Raw genomic sequence first — 17,648 nt, 5'->3', positions numbered from 1 at the left:
GTGCAGGGGACACGAGGGTGACCCCCCACCCCCAACTCTGTCTTCACAGAGCTCTCTGTCCAGTACGAGGAGACAGTTAGAAACCTACCCGAGTAGAGTTGAGTACAAAGTCTCAGAGAGGTGGAGGGAGTGGTTGGGGTGTGGAGGCTGGGAGAAGACCCAGCTCCCGGGTAATCTGGGAGATCCCTGGTCCTGGCTGCTGGTTACCTCCCTGAGTGGTGCCCTGGGTGGTACCTGCAGCGAGAGGAGGCCCAGGCCCCCCGGGAGGTGTGCACACTGAGCCCACCCCTCCACCCCCTTGCATGATTTGGTCCCCAGTCCTGAGGATACAGCAGGAGGAGAATATTCCAGGCTCTCATCCGCCCCCCCGCCCAGAGCTGAGACGGACCACCAGCATGTAAACAGACAACTTAGAAACATGGGGATGAGGGTCTGGATGGCGGGGGTCAGGGAAGGCCTCCCTGGTCAGGGCCTCATGGGAATGAGGGGGCGAGTGCAGTAGAGGGGCTCCAGGGGGTGTGGAGCGGGGTGAGGAACAGTGCGTCGGGGAGGGACGAGGGTCTGGGCTCAAGATCCCCCCAGACCTGTTGGCACACTCCCCACCTCCACACACGATACCACCCCCTGCCAGCTGCTCCTGTTTGCTGGGACTCACCTGCTGCACCCCGGAGGCTGGGCGGGCAGGCAGCCGCCAGCCGGTGCCCCCTGTTTCTCTTCCTCTCATATTCCACACCCTGCCATCGCCAGGGCCCTCGGCAGTTCCTTCACTCTCACCCCAACTTCTCACGTCCTCCCCCCACGTTCCGATCCCCACGTGGAGCTGGGGTGGTTTTCTTTCTCCTTTACTGAGGTATAACTGATGAAGCCTTAGGACACTTGGAGTGCCCAGCGTGATGATCTGACATCCACATAAGCTGCGAAAGGATCCCACCCCCGATTTAGTTAACACAGGCTTCACCTCACGCTGGACTGATTTCCGTGAAATCCCGAATCAGGTGGTATCACTGCCTCTCAGGCTGTTTCCCTGACCTGTCATCCTGTTTGGAGTAGAAGTGGCCTGCGAGGGTGGCTCCTGCCCCTTCTCCGATTAAACGCCATCCCATTGTTTAATTAATTTTTTTTTTTTTAGTATTTAAAAAAAACTTCAGCCACTGTGTGCTGTTAGTTCCCTGACCAGGGATCGATGCAGTTCCCTCAGCCTTGGAAGCTCAGAGTCTTAACCACTGGACCACCAGGGAAGTCACTGGGTGCTCTTGAAATGCACTTGGGCTTTTGTTTTTATTCAGGTGTGGTGGGGACAGCAGAGCAGGGGATGATTGCCACTGAAAAGATAGTTTCTTCCTGTGGGCTCCGTAGGGGAGGGGAGGCACATCCCCGAAGGGTCCCACCGGGAAGCAGTTGGGTTGGCGGGGAGGCAGCGGGGTGAGAGGAGAGCTGGGGCAAAAGCCTGTATCATGGTTTTTGTGGGAAGGGATGGGCAAGGCTGGGTAAGCAGCTGCACACACTTGGGACTGGCCAGTTTGAGTTAGTTCATTGGCCTCTGGGGTGGAGGGACTGGTTGCCTGGGTCTGGTTCTGGGATTGTTGGGGTGGGAAGATATTGTCTTCTGGAGTGTGAGCCAGACAAGGGCAAGTGGGCTGTGGACTGGAAAGCAGGTCGTTTACTATCACTGGGAAATAGCGGCCCTGGGCAGGACAGTCTCTTCCCATTAGGAAGGCCCCAGATGCCAGAGCACTAGGAACACTAAGAACCCAGAAAGTGAGAGCAATTAGCTAGTGTAAATACACACACATGGACATGAGTTTGAGCAAACTCTGGGGGATAGTGAAGGACGGGAGCCTGGCGTGCTGCAGTCCCTGGGGTCACAAAGAGTCGGACATGACTTAGCAACTGAGAAACAACAAAAATAACATACGTGGCTTCCCAACAGGAGATGTGGGAAGATTCCTGGGTCGGGAATCCGAGCACACTCCAGTGTTCTCGCCTGGGAAACCCTGTGGACGGAGGAGCCTGGCAGGCTACAGTCCATAGGGTCGTAAAAGAGTCGGATATGATTTAGAGACTAACAACAACAAAAAAGATAACATGTAGTCAGGATGATTGTCCTGAGCACCCAGCTCTCTTCACCCAGAGCTTCCTTCTGCCTGGTTTATTCTCCAAGGGTCCACCCCTGGTTCCCGTCCACCCGACCCTGCCTCCTTAGTTCTCAGTTTAGATGTCGTCTTTCAGAGCCCCTTCCCTGGCCGTCTTCTTCTAAGAGCTGACCCACCTGTCTTCCCCTGCTCCCATTTTCATTGTCTTCACATGAGCCCCAGGGACGCAGGTTTTGTGTGTTTTTTCCCCTTTTGCGTTTCCAGTGCCTAGAACAGTGTCTGGCACAGAGTGGACACACAAAATAGATGCTTAAATAGCGTTTACTAAATGGTTGCATGAAAGGAAAGCAGAATTCCTGGTCCCAGGCAGACAGTAAGAGCCGCCCTCTTGTCAGCTGTGCTGGTGCTAACAGCACTGAAGACCCAGGCAGAACCCGCTGTAGGTGGTACCACTGGGCACAGGGCAGGTCTAGTAGTCTCTGGTGCCTTGTCTGTATCTGCAGTTCTCAAAGATTGGCTTTTCTTTTATTTATACCCTGACCCCCAACCCACCCAAATAATTCTGACAAGCTGAGGATTTAGAGTTTGTGGTTATATTGGGAATAATTTGGCTGTCAATGGTAAAACAAATAACTCCTCCCCACGCACTCCCCCCGCCTAAAAAATAACCCAAGTAAAATAGCCTAAGGAGAGATAATTTGTTAACTCACTTAAAGACAAACCTATCGTTAGCATAAGCTTCAGGTGTGGCTTGATCCAGGATCTTATGTGGCGTCACCTGAACTTGTTCTTCCTTGGTTCCACATGGTGTCATAGGTGTCTGTCTCCACAGCGTTGGCTTCTTGTGTGGCTTGCTGGTTCTGGGTGGGAGTCCAGCCTCTGACTGGCCAAGGGAGGGCCGTGGAGAGAGGTAGTCCCTTGGAAGGAAGGGCCTGATACCTAAACCAGGGGATGGATGCTGAGTGGCCCAGTTTCCCCCAAATGGTCCATCAGCATCTGTGGGGAAGCTCTCAACCTTGAGGATCCGTCAGGGCCATCCCTCTGTCTCCTAGGGGGTGCTGGAGCTGCTGTCGGAGGTGGGCTGCCACCTGCGCGTGTCTCTCTTCGATGTCACCTATCGGTACTTCTTCGGGAGGACATGGAAGAGCTCGTCGAGGCCTGCAGAGCCGCTCAGCAGGCAGCCGGCCAGGATCGTCTTCAATGAGGTGCGTGCAGTGGCTGGCAGGTGTGCAGGTTCCACGCAGACCTGGGGGTGCCGCCAGTGCACCCCAGACTCCAGGAACACCCCGAGCAGCAGGCCGAGCTCCCACAAAGCTCGTCCTGGCAGCCAGCATCTACTTCCAGACAGACGCTTGTGTGGTAGCCATGTGCCCTGAGTGGATGGTGGCAGGGGACGGGTGTCGGGGGTGGGCATCAGATGTGTGGGTCTTGTCACCTTCATGGAAACTTCCAGCTTTGGCAGCAAAGTTAGGAAATTATTGATCTCATCAGATTTCCTCAGTTTTCCTCCTCGTTCACTTCCCCCTTCTTTTTCTTTCTTTTTAGTTTAGGATTTTTTTTTTTGAGATGAGCAAATTGAGACTTAGAAGTGAGGTGCCTTGCCCAGGTAGACGGTGGGAGGGCCCGGAGCCCTCACCTCTGTCTGCAGACTGAGTGGTTTCCTTGGCATCGGTTGGTGACATGGTCTTGCTCACGCAGCAACCCTGTGTCTGGCTGCCCTGCAGATAGGGTGTCCCATCCTCGTTCAGCTGCACCAAACCCACAAGCGTCTCTTCCAGTGCCTGCTGTCTGCCCGCCATGGGGCCGGGTACCAAGGCGATGGTGCTGGGTGGATGGGATGGGTGTGGTTCTCACCCTGGACAACTTACAGCCTGCTGGGGTGACACACCCAGGCAGGTGGCAGCAAGTGTAGGTGTGTTGAGTTCTCGGAGGAGACTGACAGCCACTGCCCTGGGGAAGAAGGGGAGACATAAGCAGGTGGTGAAGGAGGGCCTCTGGGAGCTGAGCCTATGGGATGGAGGGAACCAGCCCAGGATAAGTGGAGTGGCAGAAGCTATGTCCCAGGGAGGGGTGGGAGGGCGGCCAAGGGTAGGCTTGGAGGGTAGCTAGCTGGGAGGAGCCTTCCGGAGACAACAGGGTTTTCCTCAAGAGCTGGAGGTGTCCCAGCGGTCTTCTTCCCAGCTGCTCCTTCAAGCTGCACCTGAACGCAGTGGGTCCTGCAGGGAACAGTATTGGAGGGTCGGGGTTGCACTGATTTTGTCCTTTTCTGTGCAGCATCAGGGAAGCCCCGTAGGTGATGGTACAGTGAGTAACGGAGGTGGTGGTGGTGGCCACAGCCGTCCTGGGGAAGGTCTCCGTATGTAACCCAACCAAGCGAGCCGCCCTCTTTGTGGGGGATGGTCCTGCCCAGTCATGAAGCTGCCAGGCTTCTCTGCACTTGGCTGTCACCCACAGTCAGGATGCAGTGTGCAGCGTGGACTGATGTTACTGGTCCTTACTGAACATGCAGGAGAGGGGTATGCTGTGCCCAAAGGTTCAGGAAAATTAGGTATGGCCATGGGGACATGCGTCCTGGGGACCAGGACCGTGACTGGTGTGTTCGGCCATCAGACGGCCCATGCTGAACCCCTCTTTCTGGTGTCTGAATCGAGAGAGAGGCTGTGTGTTGTACACCACATGTGACCGTGGGCGGCTGTTTAGGGTGCTGTCCCAGCTCCTGCAGTGAGTCACCTTTGTGCCTCTTAGGGCGAGTGGTTGGGGGTTGCCGAGGCCTGGCAGGAGTGCGGTGGCCCCAATGTTGCTGGGAGCCTGGCTGTGGTGCCATCTTCCAGGGCTGGGCTGTTTGGATTCTCTTTCTCGAATGGACAGTCACGCCCTGGAAAGCCTGGTGTGGTGACGGATACTACGGTGACTGTGTCCTTTCCTGGGGAGTCACCACGGAATGGTTGGCTCCCAGCTTCTTGGGGAGGTTTCAGACCCACCGTTTACCTCTGGAGGTCGGTGTATATGTCTCTGTCTTGAAGAGCAGTTGGCAGGTCAGAGGCCATGAGTGACAGATACCTTGACCACAGTGATTGTTCTCAAGCCTTGTTTTAACCCTGGCGTTGGAGGGGCCCTGCAGGCTCTGTTGGAAGTGCTGCTGTGTCGAGGGGATGGTGATCTCCTGAGATCAGCAGAGGAGCACTCTGCCACCACTGGGGTCCCAAGATGAACCCTCCTCCTGTCACCTTCCCCATGGCTTTCCTTGTAGCCGCAGTTACCGCCAAGACAGGCCACATGTGGAGGGCCTGCCGTCTCCCTGACCAGCTCAGTGGCTGAGAGCCCTGCAGAGTAGAAGGTGCGTTGTAAGAAGTGGCCTTCAGAGCTGCTGTTCCACCTTCTGGGCTTATCAAGGGCTCAGCATCCATGCCCGAGAGGATTCTCAGGTGTCCCCTCATCCTGGGAGCTGTGGGTCGAGGCCCATAGCTGAAAGCTCAGTTCATGTCTGGTCTGATCTGTGGGAGCTGAGTGCCGCTCAGTCATTTGGGCTCTGCTTAGCGGGGCGTGGGGACCAGGGCCATGTGTTAGGGAGGACCACAGTCTAACATTTTCAGAAGAATCTGCACCCTTCAGTTACTGATCTCAGCGAGGATGGTGCTGGGGAACAGAGCAGTTTGGGTTGGGAGGGGATGCCAAGGGCCCAGAATTGCTCAGCCAGAGCTGTGCTCAGGTGCTATGCCCCAGGCGGGCAGCAGAGGCCAGTGCTGCCCCAGGAATGGTCCATCCTGATGGGCCGCTTGGCAGCATCCTCCCCACCAGCACTGTCCTCTCGTCCTTGACGTTCAGAGCTTAGTAAACGACAGAGAATCCCCTTTGCTGTGTGTGTGTGTGTGTGTGTGTGTGTGTGTGTGTGTGTGTGCATACACGGATGTACATGTGCACATGAAATGTGGAGCGTTCCTGGGGTGGCCTGGATATGCGGAGGGTCTGGTTATGGGGTTGTGTCATCTGAGCAAAGCTCTGTGTACACACCTATGGGAATAGAGAGAAACACAATTTGCCCTTTTTAGAGGTGATTCTGAAATTTGGTGAAGATCTTTTTCTGATTTTACTAATTGCCTGGGCTTTTCTGGTTCTACCCATTGGTTGTGGCTCAGGGGTGATGTGATGGAGGTTGCCAGCGGCCAGTAGCAAGGGCTCATCTGGAAATTGACATGATCGTCTGGCCTCTGTGTAGACTCATGAATCAACCACGTGGGCTCTGGGTTTTGACTGAGTTGTCCTTGTAATACACAGCCCTGAAAGAAGATGCTGTTTCATTACTTTGCAAACAATGTCCTGTAGGAAAGACCAGGAGTCCTGCCTTGAGCCGAGCTGGGTGTTTCTTTCCGGGAGTGATGAATTCCTTATGCCCCTGTCGTCCCAGCCTCCCCGCTCTGCCTGGTGGACCACAGGGCACCAGCTCCAGGCCTCTCAGCTCTGAGCTCAGAACTCTGTGTTCTCCTTCGAGGCTGCCCTCGGTGGAGAGGAATCACCCTTCACTTGCGCTGAGACGGTCAATCATTCTTTCAGCCTCTCAAAAGATATCTTTAAAAAATAATCTGAGAGGCCAAAGCACCATGCAGTTCCTGCACTTACTTTCTGAGATGGACATAATTCTCCCTTAAATTCTTTCCTTAACTAACCACACTCAGCTTGCAGTGACAGGCTCATTTTTCCTCCTTTATTTATTTCACTCGAGCCACTGGGTAGGAATCCTAGTGGTTCTTCACAGGCAGCCAGAACCCAGATCAGGGGATGATACCTCCAGGGACTGTCTCAGCCCCAGGTGTGGCTGGAGCCTCAGGTGGCTCCCTGGCCTCCTGAGACACAGAGAACTGGTCTGCTCCCTCTTCCCATCGCCAAGGCTGGGAGAAATGGGCTCCTGAATGTTCTTGTTTGTCAGAGTAATGAGAGGGAAGTGTGTACTCGTCCTCAGTCGTGTCCAGCTCTTTGCGACCCCATGAACTGTAGCCCGCCAGGCTCCTCTGTCCATGGGATTCTCCAGGCAAGAATACTGGAGTGTGCTGTGCCCTCCTTCAGGAGATCTACCCTACTCAGGGATCGAACCCAGGTCTCCCTCATTGCAGGCAGATTCTTTACCAGCTGAGCCACCAGGGAAGCCCCAAAACACTGGAGTGGGTAGCCTGTCCCTTCTTATGTCCCCTGCACTGCAGGTGAATTCTTAACCTCAGAGAGGGAGGTGACTCTCCTTTAAAAGTGGAGGCTGTCCATAAGAAAGAATGAAACAATGCCGTTTGCCGCAACGTGAATGAATGTAGAGATGATCATACTGAGTGAAGTAAGTCAGAAAGAGAAAGACAAATACCATATGATATCACTTACATGTGGAACCTAAAATATGGCACAAATGATCGTATCTATGAAACAGAAACAGACACAGACATAGAGAACAGACTTGTGGTTGCCAAGGGGGTGTGGTGGGCTGGGGGAGGGAACAACTGGGAGTTTGGGGTTGGCAGATGCAAACTGGTTTATATTTATAGCATAGGGAACTATTGATATATTCACTATCATGTGATAAACCATCATGGAAAAGAATATAAAAAAAGAATATACCATCTGATGCAAAGAGCCAACTCATTGGAAAAGACCCTGATGCTGGGAAAGATTGAGGGCAGGAGGAGAAGAAGGGCAGCAGAGGATGAGATGGTTGGATGGCATCATTGACTCAATGGACATGAGTTTGAGCAAACTCCAAGAGATAGTGAAGGACAGAGGAACCTGGTCTGCTGCAGTCCATGGGGTCGCAGAGAGTCCAACATGACTTACATGGGGTCGCAGAGAGTCCAACAATGTGTGTATAACTGAATCACTTTGCTATACAGCAGATATTAACACAACGTCTGTAAATCAACTCTGCTTCAATAAAATTAAAAAAACAAGTAGATGCTGTCAAGGAGTGTCAGTGTATCCAAGTGAAACTCCAGGAGGCTCTGCCCAGTGACTTGGTTAACTGCCAGGTTCCTGGACATGCCCTCCCCTCTCCTTACCCACTCTCATGTTCCAGGAGCTGCTCCTGATGTAAACCATTTTCAAAGCAGGAATCCAGCATGGCTCCGGGCACCATCTCTGCCGAGAGCGCCTGGTCTTAGCCGTGTCACTTAGGAGGATTTCTTTCCTGTCTGGCTCAACAGAAACAACTCCTGAGGACCCTCCCTGAGCCAGAAATGGGGGCGGGTATAGAAATGAGTGGATGAATAGAAGGAGAAATGATATCTCTCCATGATGTTTCCATAGGGATTTAGTTGTTTGGTGATTGAACCATGTGGGCTTCCCAGGTGGTGCTAGTGGTAAAGAATCTGCCTGCCATTACACAAGACTTAAGGGCTGAAGGTTCGATCCCTGGGTCTGGGAGATCCCCTGGAGGAGGGCATGGCACCCCACGCCAGTATTCTTGCCAGGAGAATCCCACGGACAGAGGATCCTGGTGGGCCACAGTCCATGGGGTTGCAAAGAGTTGGTCACGACTGAGCGTTTGAGCACATAGACATACATGTGGGGACATTAGAAAGCTTCAAATTTGTCAGCTTCTGTGTGTTCATCACAGTCTCCTGGGGCTATTTCTGCTTCAGGTTGTAACTGGGTGTGCTGTTTCTGAGTAAGCCCAGCCATCCTTCTCCAGGCGGGAGTGGGACTGGCTTTGGCCAAGGGGGTGGGATCTGATGCAAGGAGGATACGGGTTGAGTCCTGCTCCACCCTTACTCCTGTGGGGTCTGGGGCCGTGTGTTTAAACTCTTGACTCTGAATTCATCATCTGTGCCTGATGGACAGCAGTGTCCACCTCCTAAGGGTCCGGAGTGTAAGCAATAGGTTCTTCCCAGACAAGCGCCCAGGGAGCAGTAGGGGCTCACTCAGCAAACACTGGCTGGGTGTCTGCTCTTTGCCAGGTTATGTTAGGACCTGGACATGCCCAGATGGGCGAGATGGTGTGTGGTCATTTTAGCTGTGGTGGGGTTTGCATTGTTACTGTAGATGGGAGCTTGTCAACCTTGGCTCCACAGACACTTTGAGCCAGATAATTCTCTTGGTGCGGTATTGGGTGAGGGACACTGTCTCCAGGGCTGTGTTCTTTTCCTGCGAATAATGCTGGGCCCCACCCCAGATAAGTGGAAGCTTCTGACTGGAATTAGAGATTTTGCATCTCCCAGAGGAGAGTTTTGCTCGGTGGATTCACTGTGCTTGGAGTGGTCAGTCTTGTGGTCAGTTGTGTGCTGCAAACTGTTCTGAGCCTCCAGTGGAAGGCTGAGCTGATAGAGGCTGCAGACAGATATGTGGTGTATTTACCTTCCTGAAGCTACCCTACTAAAGGTTTACTAAAGAAAATTATTTGGTGGGGCTTCCCTGGTGGTCCAGTGATTAGGACACCATATATCCACAGGTTCCATCCCTGATTGGGGAACTGAAATCCCGCAGGCCACGTGTTGAGGTCAAAGAAGGGGAAAACAAAATTGTTTGGAAGGTACTAGTTTAATTTCTGTGCCTCTCTTCCCGACCTTGTCCTTAGCCTGGGACGGAAGAGCATGTGCCACTTAGGGCAGGTCGAGCGGCTGTGCAGCTGCGGGCTAAGCCTCTACACAAACGCCCCTGTTCATCTGAAGCCCAATTTCGATTCTGTCACGTGTGTGAAAAATGGACCCTCAGCCCCAAGGCAAAATGTCAGTGTTTTTGAAGATGAAGGCATTAAGACAAGAGCATTTCTGTGATTTATTAACCAGTTTATCCTGTCAGGGGGGCACCTTGTCAAGGGCGGATGAGTGAGCTGTGGCATGGGGGGGCCAGAGCCCCACTTTTCTGTGTCCCACGGCTTCTCTCTTGGTAATTGGATGGGCTTGACTTCAACTTTTAATCCCGCAGTGGCAGCTGATGCATCTCCAGGCATTCTGCACGGCCACCGCCAGGCACCCTGACCCTGGAGGGCTTGGTTTTTTAAAATATTTATTTACTTGGCTGCGTCAGGTCTTAGCTGCATCATGCGGGGTCTTTTGATGTGGTGCATGGGCTCAGTAGTTGCAGTGTGTGGACTTAGTCACTCTGTGGCATGTGGAACTGGGTTCTCAGTTCTCTGACCAGGGATCGGATATGTGTCCCCTGAATTGGAGGGAGGATTCTTTACCACTGGACCACCAGGGAAGTTCCTGGAGGGCTTGTTTGCAGAATTGCTTGATTGTGCTTGGGATATCTGACCAAGCACACAGGGGTGGGATGGAGGTAGGGGGCCTGGGTTCTAAGTGACTTGGCTCCTCTGGGGATCCCTGGCCAGGTGCCTGAAGGGTTGAAGCCACAGAGTTGGGTGGTTCATCCCCAGGGCTTTTACTTGCATATAACTTCCGAGCTGGTCAGCCCTGGGCAGGGTGTGCATTTTCTACCTGCCTAAGCTGACTCTTGAGAAGTCCCTTGGACTTCAAGGGGATCAAACCAGTCAATCCTAAGGGAAATCATCCCTGAATATTCATTGGAAGGACTGATGCTGAAGCTGAAGTTCCAATACTCTGTCCACCTGATGCGAAGAGCCAACTCATGGGAAAAAACCCTGGTGCTGGGAAAGACTGAGGGCAGAAGAAGAAGCGGGTGACAGAGGATGAGATGGTTGGATGGCATCACGGACTCAGTGGACATGAGTTTGAGCAAAGTCTGGGAGATAGTGAAGGACAGGGAAGCCTGAGCATCCAGTATCACGCATCGAACCTGGACTGGCGATTTGTTTCATATGTGATATTACACAGTCTATGGGATCACAAAGAATTGGACATGATTTAGCGACTGAACAACAGCAACAAATTAACCTTTACCTTTGAACTTCTTGAGGGCGAGATTGTGTTTCTAGGTTCCTTAGAAATTCTTTTTTTTTTTCATGTCTTTATTGGATTTGTTCCAATATTGATTATTTCTTTAATATAAATTTGTTTATTTTAATTGGAGGTTAATTGCTTTACAATATTGTATTGGTTTTGCTATATATCAACATGAATCTGCCACAGGTATGCACGTGTTCCCCATCCTGAAACCCCCTCACTCCTCCCTCCCCATACCATCCCTCTGGGTCATCCCAGTGCACCAGCCCTGAGCATCCAGTATCACGCATCGAACCTGGACTGGCGATTTGTTTCATATGTGATATTACACATGTTTCAATGCCATTCTCCCAAATCATCCCACCCTCTCCCTCTCCCACAGAGTCCAAAAGACTGTTCTGTACATCTGTGTCTCTTTTGCTGTCTCACATACAGGGTTATCATTTTGTGTTTTGTTTTGTTTGGCCGAGAGACACGTGGGATCTTAGCCTTCTGACCAGGGATCGAACCCTTGCCCCTTGCATTGGAAAGCGAAGTCTTAAGCACTGGATCACCAGAGAAGTGCCTAGAAATTCTTTAGTATGTGCGGCACACTCATTAGAGAGGCAGTAAATCATGTTTGGAAAAGCATTAGTCCTTACCCATCAGTAGTGAGGGGATGAGGCACTCAGCCCTTGTGTTGCCTTGTAAAACGCTGAGCTTCCAAGGCCGACCCTGCTGGTGAAAGTGGAGTCTCTGGGACAGACCAGAGTGGGGCTCTGTGGTTAGTTTGGTCTCAGAATAATTTTTTGCAGTGGAAAAGAAAAGAAAATTCAACAGCCATGAATTGGTATGTGAAAGTGAAAGTTACTCAGTCATGTCCGACTCTTTGCAACCCCGAGGATGACTGTACAGTCCATGGAATTCTCTAGGCCACAATACTGGAGTGGGTAGCCGTTCCCTTCTCCAGAGGATCTTCCCAACCCAGGGATCAAACCTAGGTCTCCTGCACTGCAGGCAGATTCTTTACCAGTTGAGCCACCAGGGAAGCCCAATTGGTACCTGGGACATGCCCAAAGCAGCTGGTCCTACCGCCTCTGGGCAAAGGATTTCAAGGTGACCTCTGAGCTGGAGGATTATGGCTGCTCTGCATCACAGCTGACAATGTTTGTTTCACTGCCAAGAAGAAAAGTGGGTAGTGTCCATAAAACCGATATGCACAGGTGTAAATGTGGGAGGTGAGATAATGACAAACTTGACTTTGCGGTGGGGCTTTTTAAAACAGTACTCAAGTCTTGGAAACAGAAGCATAATTCTCTCTTGGTCCAACCACCTGTCAGCTGTAAGTGGTCATTATTTCATCATTTTGCAATAAAAGATAATAGAATAACGATTTATATCTCATGGCTGATGTTTTAATGTGTCTCTCTGTTATCCTGGGCTGACAGTCTGTGATTACAGTAAACGTTTTCTTGGTGACACCGTGGTAATGACTCGTTAATGGGGGATTATTCCAAGTTTAAATCACATTGCCGCAGCCCGGCCTGGCCCGGCCTGTGTTGGGGGGTGGTCTTTGAGCTCAGTTGGTGACCCTACCACCTGGGCTTAGCCCCAACAAGGACACTGGATTCCAGGGACCCCTCGAATACAGAGCCTCAGTTCAGTACTGACCTGGGTTCTCGGGACGCTTGTTCCCTGAAGATTCTCTAACCCAGTTAGTGCCTCCGTTTCTATTATCTGTGTCTACGACGTTTGTTAGTTTTAGATGACAGTGACTGCATTGGATTTCAGGAGATTGGAAACAGTGGCAGAAGGAAGGTGTTTCTGTTCCCATGTGGCCACGTGCCTCTCAGTGACGGGAGCTGGGTTTGACCCGTCTGTGTCGTCTTTCTCACTCCCCATCCCATGGAGAAGCTCCAAGTGGGAAACCTTTTAGTAGCAATTTGCTTGGCTTGGACCCCCGCCTCACCAAACCTTGTCTTAAATATTGTCAAAGCTATATTTGTTATAAACAAAGATATTTTGTTGTTGTTCAGTCGCTAAGTCATCATGTCTGACTGTCTGTGAGCCGGTGGACTGCAGCACACCAGGTTCCCCTGTCCTTCACTATCTCCCAGAGTTTGCTCAAACTCATGTCCATTGAGTCAGTGATGCTGTCCAACCATCTCATTCTGGACTGGGGATGACAGAACGAAATCCTGAAGAAATCCCAGGATATTGCTTAGTTAAAACCGAATTCATTCAGATGCAGCCTCATGGTATTTCCACAGGAAGCAGGGATTAGAGTCAGTGTTGGTGAGCTGTGATAGAAGTTTGGGCGTTGCGTGAAAGGGCTCTGCGGATGTGTGGGCAATGTGGGCAGCTCAGTGGACATGTGGGTGTGGTGGGCAGTTCACTGGGTGCATGGGTGCCATGGGCTACTTAGATCTTTGGGCTCATGGTCCTGGCAGGTGATAGGGGTGGGGTGCATGGCTGCCCCAACCCCTTTCCTCTCCAGAAGCTCTGATGTCTTTCGGCATCTTTTGTGGATGAAAAACTCCCACAGGAGAAACAAGCAGTCTTGCAACCAGATGCTGGGTGTCCTGGAAGGAGGAGCTGTGACCCCGAAGTCTGTCTCTGAGGGGGTCCCTTCCTGGCCACTTCTCCTCTCTGGTGCCTGGAAGGGATGCTGTTCCCCACACGGTGTGTTTGCAGCATTGACATGAGAATGGTGGAGGGCGAGGAGGGAGCTTGCCTGCGTCCCTGAGCTTCCTTCTTGCAGGTCAAGAGCGTTCACTCTGTCCGCTTCTCTTTGGCAGCCCTTGTATTTTCACACATCCTTGAACCACCCTCATGTTGTGGCCGTGGTGGAGGTGGTCGTTGAAGGCAGGAGACGAGACGGGACCCTCCAGACTCTGTCCTGTGGGTTTGGAATTCTTCGGATCTTCAGCCACAAGCCGGAATCTCCAACTTCCACTTCACAGGACAAACGGTATCTGCCTCGTTTTCTCAGTCGTTGGGGTTCCCAGCATCCTTCTGTGGTGAATTAATTGCTCTTCCACAGTAGGAAGCTCTGAATTTGTCAGCTTCTGTGTGTTTATCACAGTCTCCTGGGGATGTTTTTGCTTCAGGTTGTAACCGTGTTTGCTGTTGCTGTGTAAGCCCAGCCATCCTTCTCCAGGAGGGAGCAGTACAGGCTTTGGCTAGGGGGGTGGGATCTGACATAAGGGATACGGGCTGAGTGCTGCTCCATCCTTACTTCTGTGGGGTCTGGGGCCAGTTGTTTAAACTCTTGACTCTGAATTCATCATCTGTGCCTGATGGACAGCAGGGTCCACCTCCTAAGGGTCCGGAGTGTAAGCAGCAGGTTCTTCCCAGACAAGTGCCCAGGGAGCAGTAGGGGCTCACTCAGCAAACGCTGGCTGGGGGTCCACTATGTGCCAGGCTCTGTTATGTTAGGACCTGAACGTGCCCAGATGGGTGAGACGGTGTGTGGTCATTTCAGCCATGGTGGGGTCTGCATTGTCACTGTAAATGGGGGCTTATCCGCCCTGGCTCCATGGACACTTTGGGCTAGGTATGCCTTTGTTACGGGGCTGTCCTGAACAATGTACAGTCTTACAGCCCACAAGATGCCAGTAGCCTCCTCCCTGCCCAGCTGTGACAGCTGAAAACATCTCCAAACTTTACCAGTTGTCCCGACGGGGCAAAATCCTCCCTGGTTGGGAACCACCACTCTAGACACACAGCTGTAGAAGCCTCTCAAATGTTGTTTCAAATCTTGGGATGTTTTCAGGCACAAGCTGCTCCCCAGGCATTGTTTCCAGTGCCCTTGCTCAGGCTGCATTCGGACCACGCAGTGTGTACTCTGGACGAACTTGCCCACCAGCGCTGTGGGCTCATGGAGCTGATGCTGTGCTCAGGCGTTTCTGTTCCCTGCAGAGGGTGGTGGAAGCTCCCAGAGGGGTGGAGCGGAGGTCCCCACAGGCCTTCCTTTTGAGAAGCATAGTTGGGGTCCTGTGACTGAATGCAAGGTGCTGATGTGCGGCTCACACGTCTTGTTTTGCAGGCTGAGACTGTATCATGGGAGCCCGCGAGCTCTCCTCCACCCGCTCCTTCAGGACCCCATAGAACGTAAGAGACGCGGCCTGGCCAGGCCTCCACAGCACTTGCTCATCATGTCACTTCCCTGAGTATTACAGCGTCACCAGCTTAGCTCAGGTGTTAATAGATCTGAGGAACGTGTAGCGTGGGATTGGAGTCTGACATAATTTAAAGACCCGGGGACTTCCCTGGTGGCCCAGCGGTTGGGACTCTGTGCTCCCAAGGCAGCAGCTGAAGGTTCCATCCCTGATCGGGGAACTGGGATTCTGTGTGCCAAGTGGTGCAGCCAAAGGGTTAAAAAAAAAAAAGGAAAGAAAATTTAAAGACCTGAGACATATGAGCCTGAAGGGAGCACACAGCTTTGTGAGGATGACCCTGTGGGGCCCACCTGGAGGGAGGGCTGCTGGCCCCCCAGCCTCTGGGTAGCAGCTTTGCCCCCGCGGGAGTAGTTGCTGTCTGTCACAGTCACCGGCTGTCCCCGGAAGCCTCTGACCAGAAAGTGCGTGGGTCATCTCCAGCACAGCAAGGTGTCCAGTGGTGTCAATGACAGGGACATCCTGCAGGAGGGCCTACTCTGTGTGGGCTCAGCGCCGAGCCGCCGCCTTAGGGCAGAGTGGGCTTCCTGCCTGCCTCTGTGGCTTCTCCCGCTGAGCAGCCAGGGTGCCCCTGGGAGAGACGTGAGGCACCCCCTGGCTGCTGGCTGAGTGGAGGCTGGATGGAGGGGTGCCCGGTGAAGCAGGGGGATGGGCTGACAGGCCACTTCAGGGGCCTGGTGTGGGGCTCTTTTCTGACCTGGGGGATGTGAACAGGGTTCTAACAGTGGAGGCGGATCTGTTTGGGGCGAGTGTGGGGGTGACTTTCTGTTTCCGAAATGTTGCCTGGGTTCCACGGTGGGAACTTGGTGTCTGCCTTCCAGCCTGTGTGAAACCCTGAGCCTACTTCCACTCCCTGAATTTGGTGAAAATCTCATGATAGAGGAACAGTTAGTCAGAAACTTAGCTTTAATGATAAAGACTGGCTTTTAGTGTTAGTTGCTCAGTCGTGTCTGACTTTGTGACCGAATGGACTGTAGCCTGCCAGGCTCCTCTGTCCATGGAATTCTCCAGGCTAGAATACTGGAGTGGGTCAGTTAAGTTCAGTTCAGTTGCTCAGTCATGTCTTACTCTTTGCAGCCCGTGGACTGCAGCACACCAGACTTCCCTGTCCATCACTAACTCCTGGAGCTTGCTCAAACTCATGTCCATTGAGTCGGTGATGCTATCCAACTATCTCATCCTCTATTATCCCCTTCTCCTCCCACCATCAATCTTTCCCAGCATCAGGGTCTTTTCCAATGAGTCAGTTCTTTGTGTCAGGTGGCCAAAGTATTGGAGTTTCAGTTTCAGTATCAGTCCTTCCAATGAATATTCAACACTGATATCCTTTAGGATGGACTGGTTTGATCTCCTTGCAGTCCAAGGGACTCTCAAGAGTCTTCTTCAGCAACACAGTTCAAAAGCATCAATTCTTCAGTGCTTAGCTTTCTTTATAGTCCAACTCTCACATCCATACATGACTACTGAAAAAGCCATAGCTTTGACTAGATGGACCTTTGTTGGTAAAGTAATGTCTCTGCTTTTTAATAAGCTGTCTAGATCGGTTGTAGCTTTTCTTCCAAGGAGCAAGCATCTTTTAATTCCATGGCTGCAGTTACCATCTGCAGTGATTTTGGAAACCTAGAAAATAAAGTCTGTCACTGTTTCCATTGTTTCCCCATCTATTTGCCATGAAGTGATGGGACCAGATTGCCATAATCTTAGTTTTATGAATGTTGAGTTTTAAGCCAGATTTTTCACTCTCCTGTTTAACTTTCATCAAGAGTCTCTTTAGTTCTTCTTCACTTTCTGCCTTAAGGGTGGTGTCATCTGCATATCTGAGGTTATTGATATTTCTCTCAGCAATCTTGATTCCAGCTTGTGCTTTGTCCAGCTGTGCATTTCTCATGATATACTTTGCATAAGTTAAATAAGCTGGGTGACAATATAGAGCCTTCATGTACTGGAGTGGATATTCATTCCCTTCTCCAGGGTTTCTTCTCGACCCAGGGATCAAACCAGTGTTTTCCACATTGCAGGCAGATTCTTTACTGTCTGAGCCACCAGGGAAACCCTTTTAGGTTATTTCCCAATTGAATTTAATCATTGACTTGCCAGCATTTACTTTCCTGAAGTATCATTAGGCTCAGCAACTGTTAAACAGTAAGCACGGCTTCCCCTGCCCCCACCGCCTGCCCCACCCAGGTCCATTCTAGGACCATGGTTCTGGTGGAGGGTATGGGGGCTATGGATGTGTGAGGGGCCTGAGGAGGGACAGCCACAGACTGACAGCTTATCCTCTCAGGGTACATTTCCAAAAATGTGGGGTATTTTTCTTGACTGGGTGATGCATTCCCATAATCCAGAATTCAAACTATGAAACAGTGTGAGAAGGTTCAGATGAGGTCTCCTCACTCCTGTGCTCAGCTCCTCGCCTACATCACAGGTGATTTCTTCTCTGGGGTTTTGTGGATCCTTCCGGGTCTTCTGATAACACACAAGCAAATGTGCATGCCCATGGTCTTGTTTTTGCCCCGTCACGTCGTCCCAGACCTTTGTTTTTCCCCTTAACTGTTTATCTTGGC

General features: G+C 51.8%; 1 protein-coding gene across 1 annotated transcript in view; it reads left to right on the top strand.

Annotated features, from left to right (window-relative positions):
• NPHP4 (nephrocystin 4) overlaps nucleotides 1–17,648 on the top strand; it is a 143,974-nt gene that overhangs the window by 11,680 nt on the left and 114,646 nt on the right. Inside the window, exons 4-6 of the mRNA XM_040263281.1 lie at nucleotides 3,146–3,298; nucleotides 13,705–13,877; nucleotides 14,955–15,019. Coding sequence (XP_040119215.1) covers nucleotides 3,146–3,298; nucleotides 13,705–13,877; nucleotides 14,955–15,019 — 391 coding nt within the window. The remainder of the gene's footprint in view (nucleotides 1–3,145; nucleotides 3,299–13,704; nucleotides 13,878–14,954; nucleotides 15,020–17,648) is intronic.

The sequence above is a fragment of the Oryx dammah genome, unplaced genomic scaffold (genome assembly GCF_014754425.2).
Source record: "Oryx dammah isolate SB20612 unplaced genomic scaffold, SCBI_Odam_1.1 HiC_scaffold_21, whole genome shotgun sequence".
NCBI lineage: Eukaryota > Metazoa > Chordata > Mammalia > Artiodactyla > Bovidae > Oryx > Oryx dammah.
The sequence above is the reverse complement of the archived record's forward strand: the minus strand, read 5'-3'. Positions and strand labels throughout refer to the sequence as shown.